Source organism: Aulonocara stuartgranti (genome assembly GCF_965226115.1).
Source record: "Aulonocara stuartgranti genome assembly, chromosome: 23".
Lineage (NCBI taxonomy): Eukaryota > Metazoa > Chordata > Actinopteri > Cichliformes > Cichlidae > Aulonocara > Aulonocara stuartgranti.
Window position 1 is genome coordinate 53,798,167 of NC_138958.1, and position 12,251 is coordinate 53,810,417.

The 12,251-nt window shown below is 40.6% G+C and overlaps 1 protein-coding gene across 2 annotated transcripts in view; it reads left to right on the forward strand.

The window, feature by feature from the left end:
* runx1 (RUNX family transcription factor 1) overlaps positions 1–11,839 on the forward strand; it is a 28,236-nt gene extending 16,397 nt beyond the window's left edge. For both annotated transcript variants that reach the window (XM_082523484.1, XM_082523483.1), the window contains 3 exons: positions 992–1,192; positions 10,066–10,212; positions 10,291–11,839. In XM_082523484.1, the coding sequence (XP_082379610.1) occupies positions 992–1,192; positions 10,066–10,212; positions 10,291–10,832 (890 nt within the window). In that variant the 3' untranslated portion in view covers positions 10,833–11,839. The remainder of the gene's footprint in view (positions 1–991; positions 1,193–10,065; positions 10,213–10,290) is intronic.
* Positions 11,840–12,251: the final 412 nt, after the last annotated feature.

Consider the following 12,251-nt stretch of genomic DNA (forward strand, 5'->3'; position numbering starts at 1 on the left):
TTTAATTGTCCCGACTCAACAACAGCTGACCTACCTCAACTGCAATTTGCACATTAGTACACTTTGCACACTAACTTTATTTTGCACATTGAGCTCCTTTGTACATCCATTTACATCTGCATACCTCACTTGTCTTCACTTACTTATTTTTGTAGTTATTTATTTAACTTTCACTATTTTTATCCTTATTTTTATCTTTATATATCTAATATCTTGTCTTATTGTTATCCTTGTTTATCTTGTTCCTCCAACCCTACCTACTTGGCATTTGTGTATGGACAGCAAAGGAAGAATTTCATTGCACAGAGAAATGCTATTTCTTCTGTACACATGACAATAAACACTTTGAATTATACTAATATCATTAACAAATTCTTAGGATACTGTGTTTTATTTAATGTCATTATTTCATCTATTTTATTTTATTTTGTGAACTGCATACTCAATGAAGACGCACCCCTGCAGACAAACTTTCAATTGAGTGTTTTCATAAGGGGAACCTGATGCAACACTTACTTCCTCTCCCACTGAGTATGATGAAACATGGGGATTTCTTTAGGCTTACGAATGGGAGAAGAAAGAAGATAGACGTGTTTCTTCTAATAAATGCTAATAAGTGTCATTAAAATAACATTAGTCCACTTCACTTCCATATGACATGAACAAAGTGAAACTGGTCAGAACAAGAGGAGAAGTAACAAAACAACAGGAGCACTTGTCAAATCTGCTTAGCTGTGAATACCCATCACTCGTCTATAACTCACCCATGCACACACAGTATAAATACACAAATGCACACTTCCCTTGTTGTGAGGAAGTGCCTGTAACTGGAGCTCAGTATCAGAGCTTTAAAGTGCAGCCACACACACACACAGTGTAATCACATCACAAGCATGGAGTGCTTTGCTGACAACTCAATAAATTTCAGGAATTTTGAGCTCAGGAGTGATACTTGAAATTCTAACGATTTCCTCTTAACTTTCTGCCTCAGGTCATCGTCAGAAGATGGACGAAGTCAAACCAGGCTCCCTGGCTTTCTCTGAGAGGCTAACAGAACTGGAACAGCTGAGAAGGAGCTCCATGAGGGTGACACCTCCTCATCACCATCATCAATCGTCAGCCAACAGTCGCCAACCTCCAACTCTCAACTCTGCCGCTTTCTCCAGCCCCACGCACACTCAGATAACTCCTGGTAAGTATGTTTATGTCCTTCAAATCAGTCACTCATGTTCCTACCTGTCCACAACTGTACAACTGTTATATATATCACCATTTTCATTAACTGATGCCCCTTTAATGTGGATCCATATCCATGACAGTCATCCAGCTTTCCTGATGTAGGTGTAAAGGATATAGTAGCTGTTTTTCAACCAGACCCAGGTTCATTGTACTATGTGTCAGTGTTAAATAGCAAGTTCGAAGGTGAGATGAAGTTGTTATCACCATGGGCAGAGAAATGACCATCAACGATTGTGAAGTGGGTCTGGGTTTATTTCACGTTAGATCAAAGGAAAGACACACATGAACTTCTCAACTCTTCAAAAGAAAACTAAGTTGGATCCAAGTGGGTCACTACATCCAGGTCTTCACACTGTATATACTGGTTTGAAAATAGGGATTGTCCTTTTCCCGATTTACTTTTTTATATATGTTTGTCACATTTAATGTTTCAGATCATTAAACAAATTTAAATAGTAGACAAAAAAAAGGAAACACAAAATGCATTTTCTAAATGAAGGTGTTTATGATTAAGGGGGAAAAAATCCAAACTCTAATCTCTTAATCATTTGTGTTGAGAACAGACATGGGCAACGCGTTACGGTAATCCGATAAATTTTTGTCAAGTAACGACTAAGGTAAGGGATTACTGTTGCAAAAAAGGTCATTAAGCATGTTGCGTTACTGTGTTACTAAAACCGTGATTTTTTTGTGAGAGTGTCTCATGACAGTGACGCAAGCGTGTGCGACGTTCGTGACAACAGCTGTGATCAACAATGGATCATATAACAAGTGCGGCAGAGAGTATGAGCGTGCAGCGTTTAAAGCGTGGAAGTGCTGACCTTACTTAGAGTTTGATTCCATAAAAAGTGACAAAAACATTAGCGTCCTCTGTTCACTGTGTGGGAAGAAAACTTCTTTTTACAGCAAAAACCCCCCAGAACTCCCGAGCAAACGCCAAATACGCTGCCGCTGGAATGTGCCATTCACAGAGAAACTGCCGTATCCTTCCACTGATTGCTGCGGCACACTTGCACCAGGGTAAACCTCCGCCTGCCTCACTCCTGCTAAACAGGTGTAAATAGAGCAACAGGACCACTGAGTCTTTGATTTTATTTATTTTCTGCTGTGTTTTACTTCATTCTATTTAAAAGACTGAGTGTTAACACAAAAAATATTTTATTTTATGTGCTGGAATGACAGAAAACAGGTTTAAATGTTAAACAAATTTCTCCCAGTCAGAGAATGTTGCAGATAATTTAATGTTTGCTTGATGCATAAAGTTAAAAGATTAAAACTAACTAACTTTTCCATTTGATTACATTTTGTATGATGGATTATGCAGAAAAAGTAGAATTGGGCTGAAAGATCTATCGATTTATCACCTATTCAGGTTGTAAATCATGTTTTAAAAAGTAACTAAGTAACTAATCACTTCTGAAAATAAGTAATAGGTAAAGTAACAGGATTACTTTTGGGGGGAAGTAATCAGTAATTAATTACTAGTTACTTTTTTCAAGTAACTTGACCAACACTGGTTAAGAATATGATTAAAATACAGCCACATAAATAATTATTTGATTCCCTGCTGAATTTATAAGTTTGCTCACAAAGAAATGACCAATATCTAATTTTAATCAAGACAGATAGCATATCAACCCAAAATTCAGAAAAACCACATTTCATAAACGTTATAAATTGATTCGCATGTCACTGAGTGACTTAAGTACACATATGAATGAACACTTCGGATTGTAAAGGAAAAAAAAACATCATACTGGATGGCTATACTGATATGGACTGGGTATGTTTGATGGAAATGAAGATGATCAACCTACAGAGGGCTGAATTCAAAGACACTCCAAAAGTCAAAGACAAAATTTTTGCCGAAATTTCATTGCAGCAGTTGAAAATGGTAGTCAATAGGTTGCCATGTGTCACGGGCATGTTCCTGTTGAGACTACAGATCATCTCCTAGGGGATCTCATCCCACATCTGGACAAGGGCATAACAGTCTGGACGACCTGACGTCCAACCTGGTGGTGTTGGATGGAGCAAACCATAATGTCCCAGAGGATTAAACATTAGATTTAGGTCAGGGGAGCATTGGGGAAAGTCAGTGGTGTCTCTTTCTGAAGCTCCATGCAAGATCTTGCTCATTCGATCAGTTCCTAATATTTAAATTTACAGTAATGGATTACACAGTAGTGGGAATACATTTCATTACAGCAGAGTGTCTTTTGGAAAGTGCTGTAACTAAATTTAAGGACATAATTCCTCTACTTTTACACTTTTCAATACCATGTGCCAAAACAGTACAAAGCAGCTATCTAAAGTCTACTGCGGCAGAAGTTGATTATCTTGCTGTTACATTCATACTGCAAAGTGACGTGCAAGGGACGACACAGCCATGAGGGACAATGCGAACAGTAACAGAACCAAAAGCAGATCTAAAAAAAGCAGATAATGAGGGAGTTGGCCTGGCCAAGAGGTTAGTCTTAAAGGCTGCAGCAGCTTGAGTGGCTGGTTTGGCCATAAGGCAAGGTCTACAGGCAGGCATTGAGGAGGTCTGCCTTGGAGGCCAACAATTTAGAAAGGAATTGAGGGGGCATCATGGGTGACAGTGTTTGAGGAGATGTGGCCAATCCAGTTATATGGCAGGAGGCTATTTTTTACTCCGGCGATGATTTATTGGACGCCAACTGTGGTGTCAGAAACCTTTGAGCGACAGGACTGGAGGCTGACAATGGTGGCAAAGACTGGATTCCAGCGACTGCAGCAGAGCCTCTCCGGTGGTTTGGATGGAGGACAGCATCGAAGGAAGCTCTCAGATGGCTGTAAGGTGATTAGAGTGACAGACTCCCTTAAGCTGGGTTGGAGGTCCACATAGGCAGTGGAGTTGACAGACCCCATCAGATGGCTGTACCGGACACACCGGGGATCGGTGAAGGTGGAGTCAATGGAACACCTCTGGAGGCTTGGTAGGGGACCAGCATTGGCGAAGGCGACGGATACTTGGTCCAGATGACGCTCGTTAATGCATCAACGCATTAACGAGCTAGCCGCGCCAACACGTTCACGCCATACAGCCCTCGCACGAGGCGATCTGCGTTAACTAACGGGGATTTGGGCTGATGAGTCCAAATTTGTCTACAGGAAATCATACTATCCAGGGAGAACACGAACAAAGATCAAAGGGAGACTCGGACACAATATTGGATGGTTGTTAGGGAAGTGGGGACAGCTGGGAACACATCAGGGACAAATCAGGAGTAACAAGACAGGGGAAGCAAAACTGAATATGCCACACACAGGACAAGTGAATAAAACTGGAAGTAGCACTGAGACCAAGACTAAGAAACAAGCTTGACACAGGGACAGAAGACAAATCATGGAGACAAGACCAAGGGAAGAGAATGGGAACACGAAGAGAAACTATAACTGCTAACCAACTAAAGGCACAGATGACAGGAATAATCCAAAACCCATAGACAGAAATAAGAACCAAGAATAATCATAAAAACAAGACAACCACCAAAAATGCCAAAGCTCAAAATCCTCGATCAGCAACCCAGGAAAAGAAGGAAAAGAAAAGCTAGTCCATTTAACTCAGCTTCTAGTGATAACAGGCATTTGTGTGTCATTTATCTTCTTGTGGCTTTAGTTAATGAGATCTGTTATCTTCTCCATGGATGCTCTATGTTGTACCGAAAGAAAGTATTTGTTTCTCCTCATCTTCAGTGGAGGTGACACAGAATGTCAGTTCCTACTAATGTGTGCATTTACATATATCTGTGTGTGTGTGTGTGTGTGTGTGTGTGTGTGTGTGTGTGTGTGTGTGTGAGGACACAACTGGCAACTTAAGGAGGAAATGAGAGTCAGCTAGCAGGAAGTGCTACTGTGAGAAAAAAAAATTTGTATGTAACTGTCACAAACTAAAAAGAAAAAGCTCGCATACTACAGCTGCCATATGTAGCATAAATGCCCCTTCCAGCTGAAACAGTTCAGAAGTGAATCAACTGAACTGTTTTTGTGCTGTTTAAAAATATGTTAAAAGGAATAAAACTCAAAGTAAAATTCCAGATAACTAAGCAGCCAAACATCATAACATTGCTCAAACGAACCTGTTTTAAGGAACCTTAAGTTCAAATACGCAAAGAAATATATATACATTTGTTGGATTCCTGTTATAACATTCTTACTACCTTTAAAACGACTGTACTGTAGCATGGCATGGAGGCATGGAGGTAATGTGACTGTGGTGGATGATTGCTTTCTATGAACAGTTTGATATTTCTTTCATGTATTTTCAAGCTGTGACGATGAGCGGAGATGTAAAGTAGCAGAAGAGGTGTGTGTACACTGAGTGAAAAAGAAACAGAGGTGATCTCTAAGTGCTTCCTACTGTCATGGACCCTGTTAAAATGAAGAAAAAAATCAACGTTCAGCAGTTAACTTACTTTTTCCTCGCCCTTTCTTCTCTGAACAACCTGTCGCTCTCACTAACCCCACCAAGCGTTCATTTCTAATTTGTCTTCCTTTCTTTCACATCTATAATTTCTCCATGCTGTGAATAAACAAACATGCACGTAGCTGTATCTCCGTTACATTTGAAATGGCAGCTTATTACACATTTGTGTTGTTGGCTCTCTCTGCGCTATTGTATCACTTCCAGTTCCTGTTAAATGCACAGTGGTATTTTGTGTAGCCAATTTAATTGAAACCTTCAGATAATGACTTATCACATAGTTTCATCTTTACGTGCCTTATCCAAAGCACACGCCACTGAACCAGCTGATAAGTTTCTAGTATTCATTCATTTTGTCTTTAGGTATTCGCTACCTTAGCTCATAGCCAAGTCACTGGCAGCGTGGCTTCTTTACTTGTCCCTCCCACATTTTCCTGCTCAGCATGTCAGACATATAGCTACTCTTCAGCATCCTTTACAAATATTTGTGAGAAATGTAGCCTATTTGCAGCTCTGGAGGCCAGGCTTAGTGAATTGGAAACGCGACCTGGGAAATCCTTAACATAGTGTACACTGTTAAGTGCCAGGAGGATTGCCAGGATTTATACATGGGGGAAACCAAACAACCTCTGGTGAAGCGGATGGCACAAAACAGAACAGCTGTGGGGTGGCTATGGCTCAGGTGGTAGAGCAGATCAGCTGCTGATTGGGTGGTTGGTGGTTCGATTCCTGGCTCCCCAGTCTGCATGCCAAATATCCTTGGGCAAGATACTAACCCCAATTGGCCCACCCTCCTCGATGCGTTCATCGGAGTGTGAATGTGTGTGAATGTTAATTAGTTGCACTTGAGTTTAGAAGTGCCTGTATGAGTGGGTGTGAATGGGTGAATGAGGCATGTTGTATACAGCGTTTTGAGTACTCCGAGAGAGTAGAGAGTAGAAAAGCGCTGTATAAGAATCAGTCCATTTACCATTTACCGCCTTGTCAGGCCAGGACTCTGCAGTCTATCCTACACCTACAGGCCAGTGGACACTCTTTCAAGGATGAGGATGTAACATCCTGGACAGGGAGGAACGCTGGTTTGAGGGTGGAGTCCAGGAGGCCATTTACGTGAAAAGGGAAAGACCATCTCTGAATCGAGGAGGGGCCTAAGGGTACATCTGTCATCAAATCAAATTCAAATTCAAATTTTATTTGTCACATACACAGTACGATATGCAGTGAAATGCTTAGACAACTGCTTGTGACCTAAAGAAAAATGAAAAGGCTATGAATAAGATAGGAAATAAATATGAAAATTTAAAAGGGTAAATTTAACTAGGAAGCAATAAAATAAAATAAAATATAAAAATTAAAGTTAAAAATGAAATAACTGTACAACACAAATTAGAATGAAGGGTAAATTTAACTGGGAAAGAATAAGATAAAATATATGAGTTAAAGTTGAAAATAAAATAACTGTACAACAAAATACACAATATAAAGTTTAGAAATATATAAGAATGTATGAAGAAATATAAATATATATATACAGTAACAGCAGCTGTACAAGTATTAAATGGAAATGAAGAAATATAATGTCCAGTGTTGTGCAATCCACATTTGTAAGCGTCGTACACCATCTTACATGCTGTGATTGCAGCCATTCCCCAACTCTCTGTGAATGGGACTCATGGATATTGATCAGTGGTCTTTGATCAATGATCAATGGTCTTCCTTACAGATGGACTTCTAATAGGATCAGTGCCTTTATCGTTACAAAACCTTTGAAGAGATCATATAGGACCATTAAAAACAAAGGACTCTGATGCTGAACTGGCTTTTCTACAGGCATTTCAAAGTTCCTGTTCTTGCCAGTCTTTTGGACCTCAAACAGCTCAAGACTTGATCATTTTGTTAAGACTTGACAAAGTGAGTCCAAGAAATACAGAGTTAGAATTAACACGTGTTGTGTAAAAAAGCTTTATATATCTTTACATACTTTGTCTGCATAGCTGCAATTTTCAAGTCTTCCACTGCCCACAAATATTACCTGTTGGGCTGATTAAGACCCAGTTTGCCTCTTATAGCACCAGGAATGCTCAGATGTATCCTCACTTTGTGAAAGGTTAGGATCTACTAATACTGATACAGGCAGATAGCCCTTTAACTCATGGGACTACCATCAATACCAGTGTGAAAACCCATGCCAACCCAACCAATTCCATTTGTGAGTGACTGGGAGAAAATCCAGAGAACAAGCCTCCATACTTAAGCTCTGGGTACAGAATACCACCACAAGTTGGAGGTGGAAATACACTGGCCTGCCACTTCATTAAATACTAACCAGGAGCAACCCATGAGCCAGTAGCCTTGGTAAAAGCCTTGAAATAAACAAAGCAAGTAAATGTCAAAACAGGGTGCTGGTTGAGCTCAGTTGGATAAGCAGGTGATCAAATGCTGCATGGCTGAGAGTGGCCAGCCCAGGTTTGAGTCCGACCCGTGGCCCGTTGCCATGTCTCCCCCCTCTGCTTTCCTGTCAGTCTTCACTCCACCTTTCTAATAAAGCTGTAAGAAGGGCGATTTTTGTTTGTATGCGGCATCAGTCCATAATTCCTTCAAAAAAAGAAACAATCAGGAGCCAAAATCAATTATCTAGAAAGACTTCTGTATTGTTTCATGCAAGCTGATGCAATGCATCATTTAATTTATTAAGCTCGTACATGATTATTTCTTGAAGTGTCATGTAATTTTATTTTTTCAACTGATGTTTAGTTTATGCTTAAAGAGTTACTGGCATGAACCTCTTCCCTTAATTTAATCTCAGTATAGTAGGTTAGTTATTTTTCTTGAATCAGTCGTACCACACAGTTTTTGTTATCATAGAAGTTGCTTATTACGATGAATGTAACTCCAAATTCTCAGTGTAATAGTTAACAAATTAAAATTAAATTCTAAAGTTTTATATCTCAGAACATGTAAAAAAAATAATGTGGTCTGTAGTAGGTCTTAACATTAGTTTAATACAAACTCAGATAAACTATAAAATGTGACATATTACACTGTGTTATTATTTATTTACTAAAGAAAATAAGCCAAAATGCAGAAGCAGTGTATAAAAAACCAAGCACACCATTACTACTTCCATAAAGATGTTAATCAAATGGTCATGATTAAATGATCATCAGCGAGTGTGCCCACCTCTATAAAGGCAGACATTTTTGGTCGTTTGCTCTGTGGGGTATTCCTTTGGGATTTAATGCAACACCAAGGTAGAAAGAGATCAATGTTAGAGGCTCATCAGTTCCAGGTTTCTTTCAATGTTTTTCTTTTGATTAGAAAAAACTGAAGAGGTATGGCTTGTTTGGTAGCATTGTCAGCCAAAAGCCTTGTATCCCTAAAACCTTAGCTTTGCAAAATGGCATCTGAGCAAGCCACAAGACTTCTGGGACGATGTTGGATATACAAGTCTAATGTGAATATGTTTGGCCAAATTGGCTTGTTTGGTGAAAGGAAAAAAACACTATTTCAGCACGAACATATCATACCAGTCCTCAATCCTGAGGTAAGAGTTTTGACTTAATTGCAGCCCCAACAACAGAGTAAGGAAGACATAATTAACGTTGTAAGAAAATAGATGGAGGGACATAATTAGGAAGGGAGAGATTGGGGTAAAATGAATGGCTACTTTGAACATGAACATTTCTTTAAAGTGTGGCTTTGAAGTTTTTAATAGTCACATTCAACATTCATCCAGTCTCATCCACTTATCCTTGTCAGGGTCGGGCTGGAGCCTATCCCAGCTGTCATAGGGCTGGACAGGTCGCCAGCCTGCCGCAGAGCTAACACAGACAACCATTCATACTCACATTCACACCTATGGACAGTTTAGAATTACCAGCTAACCTAACCCCAACTGCTAATCTTTGGACTGTGGGGGGAAGCCGGAGTACCTGGAGAAAACCCACGCGAACACGGGAGAACATGCAAATTCCAAACAGAAAAACCTGGGGGTGGAATCAAACTCAGGACCTTCTCACTAAATAGAAACAGTGCTAATCACCCCACCCACATGCAACATAACATAAACTGGGAGTGTCAGTAGCACAGGAAAAAGTCATGTGAAAAAAACTTTTCTTGAACCTCAAACGTTGATCCTGTTCATCTGGACGTAGCGTTTTCAGTGGGAGAAACGTTTCATCCAGATGACTTCTTCAGTCTCAGCTGACTGCAGGATTCCAACCTTATATACAGTACATTTGCACAGTAACTGAAACTAGCACTGTTGAAGGAATAAACATTTCTTGAAACATTTTACTGCTCCAAAGGTATCAGTGATTATATATTACATGTATTTTCGCTCACAGTCCCTTTCTCCTGTCTGCTTGTATCTCTTTCAGATTCCAGACAGATGCAGTCATCACCATCATGGTCTTACGATCAATCGTATCCTTATCTTGGCCAGATAACTACACCCACTGTTCCCACGGCTAATTCTCTATCACCTGGTCGTTCTTCTCTCAGTGACCTGTCCTCTCGACTAACAGGTAACAAACCTATGCGTGGTGACACACGTAGGGAACACTGTGATTAAGTTGTAACAATCAACCTTTGTCTTCTTTCAGGCTCTGAGCTCACTGCCTTTGGTGACCCAAGGATGACCTTAGAACGGCCTTTCAGTTCCCTGCCCTCCTTGCCTGACTCACGTTTTTCTGATCCCCGGGTGCACTATCCTCCCACTGCAGCTGCCTTTACCTACACCCCATCCCACAATCCAGTCTCCAATGGTGCACTCGGTATCACAATGGCAACAGCCATGGCCACCACCCCTGCAGGGAGGTACCACACCTACCTGCCTCCACCCTATCCTGCAAATGCACCCCAAGCTCAGAACGGGCCTTTCCAGTCCACCTCCTCACCATATCTCTACTACTCCACTGCCGCTGGCTCCTACCAGTTCTCCATGATGACAAGCGGAGCAGGCAGCAGTGATTCACGCTCACCACCAAGGATCTTGCCACCATGCACCAATGCCTCCACAGGTTCTTCCCTCCTGCACCCCTCTTTACCCAGTCAGAACGAAGGGGTGGGTGCGGAGGTGGAGTCCAGTCACAGTAGCTCACCAACAAACATGGCTCCTGCTGAAGCTGTCTGGAGACCCTACTAAACGAGCAATGGCAGAAGTGAAGGGTGCACCCACCCACTTTGTCATGTGATGCACACACTGGCAAGGGTGGAACAAATAAAATGAAACGGTAACATCCGGTGGGTCTGCTTACTAATTAGCAAGCAATATTGAGTTTCAAGTTAAGCTGCATGTTAAGACCAGTTTATGTTAGAACTGGCTAATGTCGGTACCAAACATCACACAACTAGGAGCCAGAAGAGTACAGCCAGTATGAAATACTGTCACATCAGGGTCTATCAAGATAGGATTGCTCTCTGTAGAGGAGAAACAACAAACTGAAGACACTGTGCTCGAGCAGGACTGGACTGATCTCAGCCAAGCATCCTTTGTTCAGTACCAGGACTTATTCGTCATAATGTGGTTGATGATGTGAATATATTATTTGCTCCTGACAACTGTTGTGATGAACTGTTTGTGTTTACTGTATCAGCATTCTTTCTCCCTTTTTTCTTTCTCAACTAAAGTTCAAGAAATATAATTTTAGACATGAAATAGTTCAAAGTTTTCCATTGTTTCCATTTCCAAAGTTCACTGTATTCCATTAGCTGTGTTCATCCAAGATGGTCTTCTCTGTCCTCCAAATCCACCACCATTTAATTTTGAACCAACAAACCATCGCACCAAAGACTGCACCATTGTAAAAGCATTGAATTTGTTCTCATGACGCCTTTTTAGAGTTTATTTCATATTTGTTCCTGTCTGTGTGCATATGTGTGTTTGGGTGAGAGTCCATGTAATTGTGTGTCTGTGTGTCAAATTTTCCAGTGATCCACTACTGATTTGTACCATATATAGCAATGACTGTATATGACACCCTAAGATTGTTTTCATCACCCCTTCCTCTCTCTCATTGTCTCTCTCAAATAGACACACAGACTCAGAGAGACATACAAAGACACACACACACACTTACGTCATAGTTTGCTATAACACTGTTGTGTATATTTCAATTAGACTGATGTAAATATAAAGAAAACACAACTGTTTCCTGGTCCTTTAATATGTTTTCATTGTTATTTGTCTCTTCATGAATAATCTGCCCTAAGACAAAACACACACACACACACACGATCTTTTGCTGTTTCTGACCCTGAACCTGAAGTGCAACACCAACACACTTAAAAGTCGAGTGAGATACCTGACACCTGCAGCCTGGAATTTAATACCAAATGAGTAATTCAAGTTTGTAGATGACTGGATCTATTCATATAAAAAGGACACCAAGTGTGTGCTTATAGGAATGTTTTAGCATTCTTCCAGGAGTGCATTTATGATGTGAGTCACTGATGAAGGACGAGAATGCTTGGCTTGCAATCTCCACTCTAACTCATTCCCAGGTCTATATGCAGGCCAGTCCAGTTCTTCCACTCCAAACCGCTTTGTGCACTGGTGTGCACT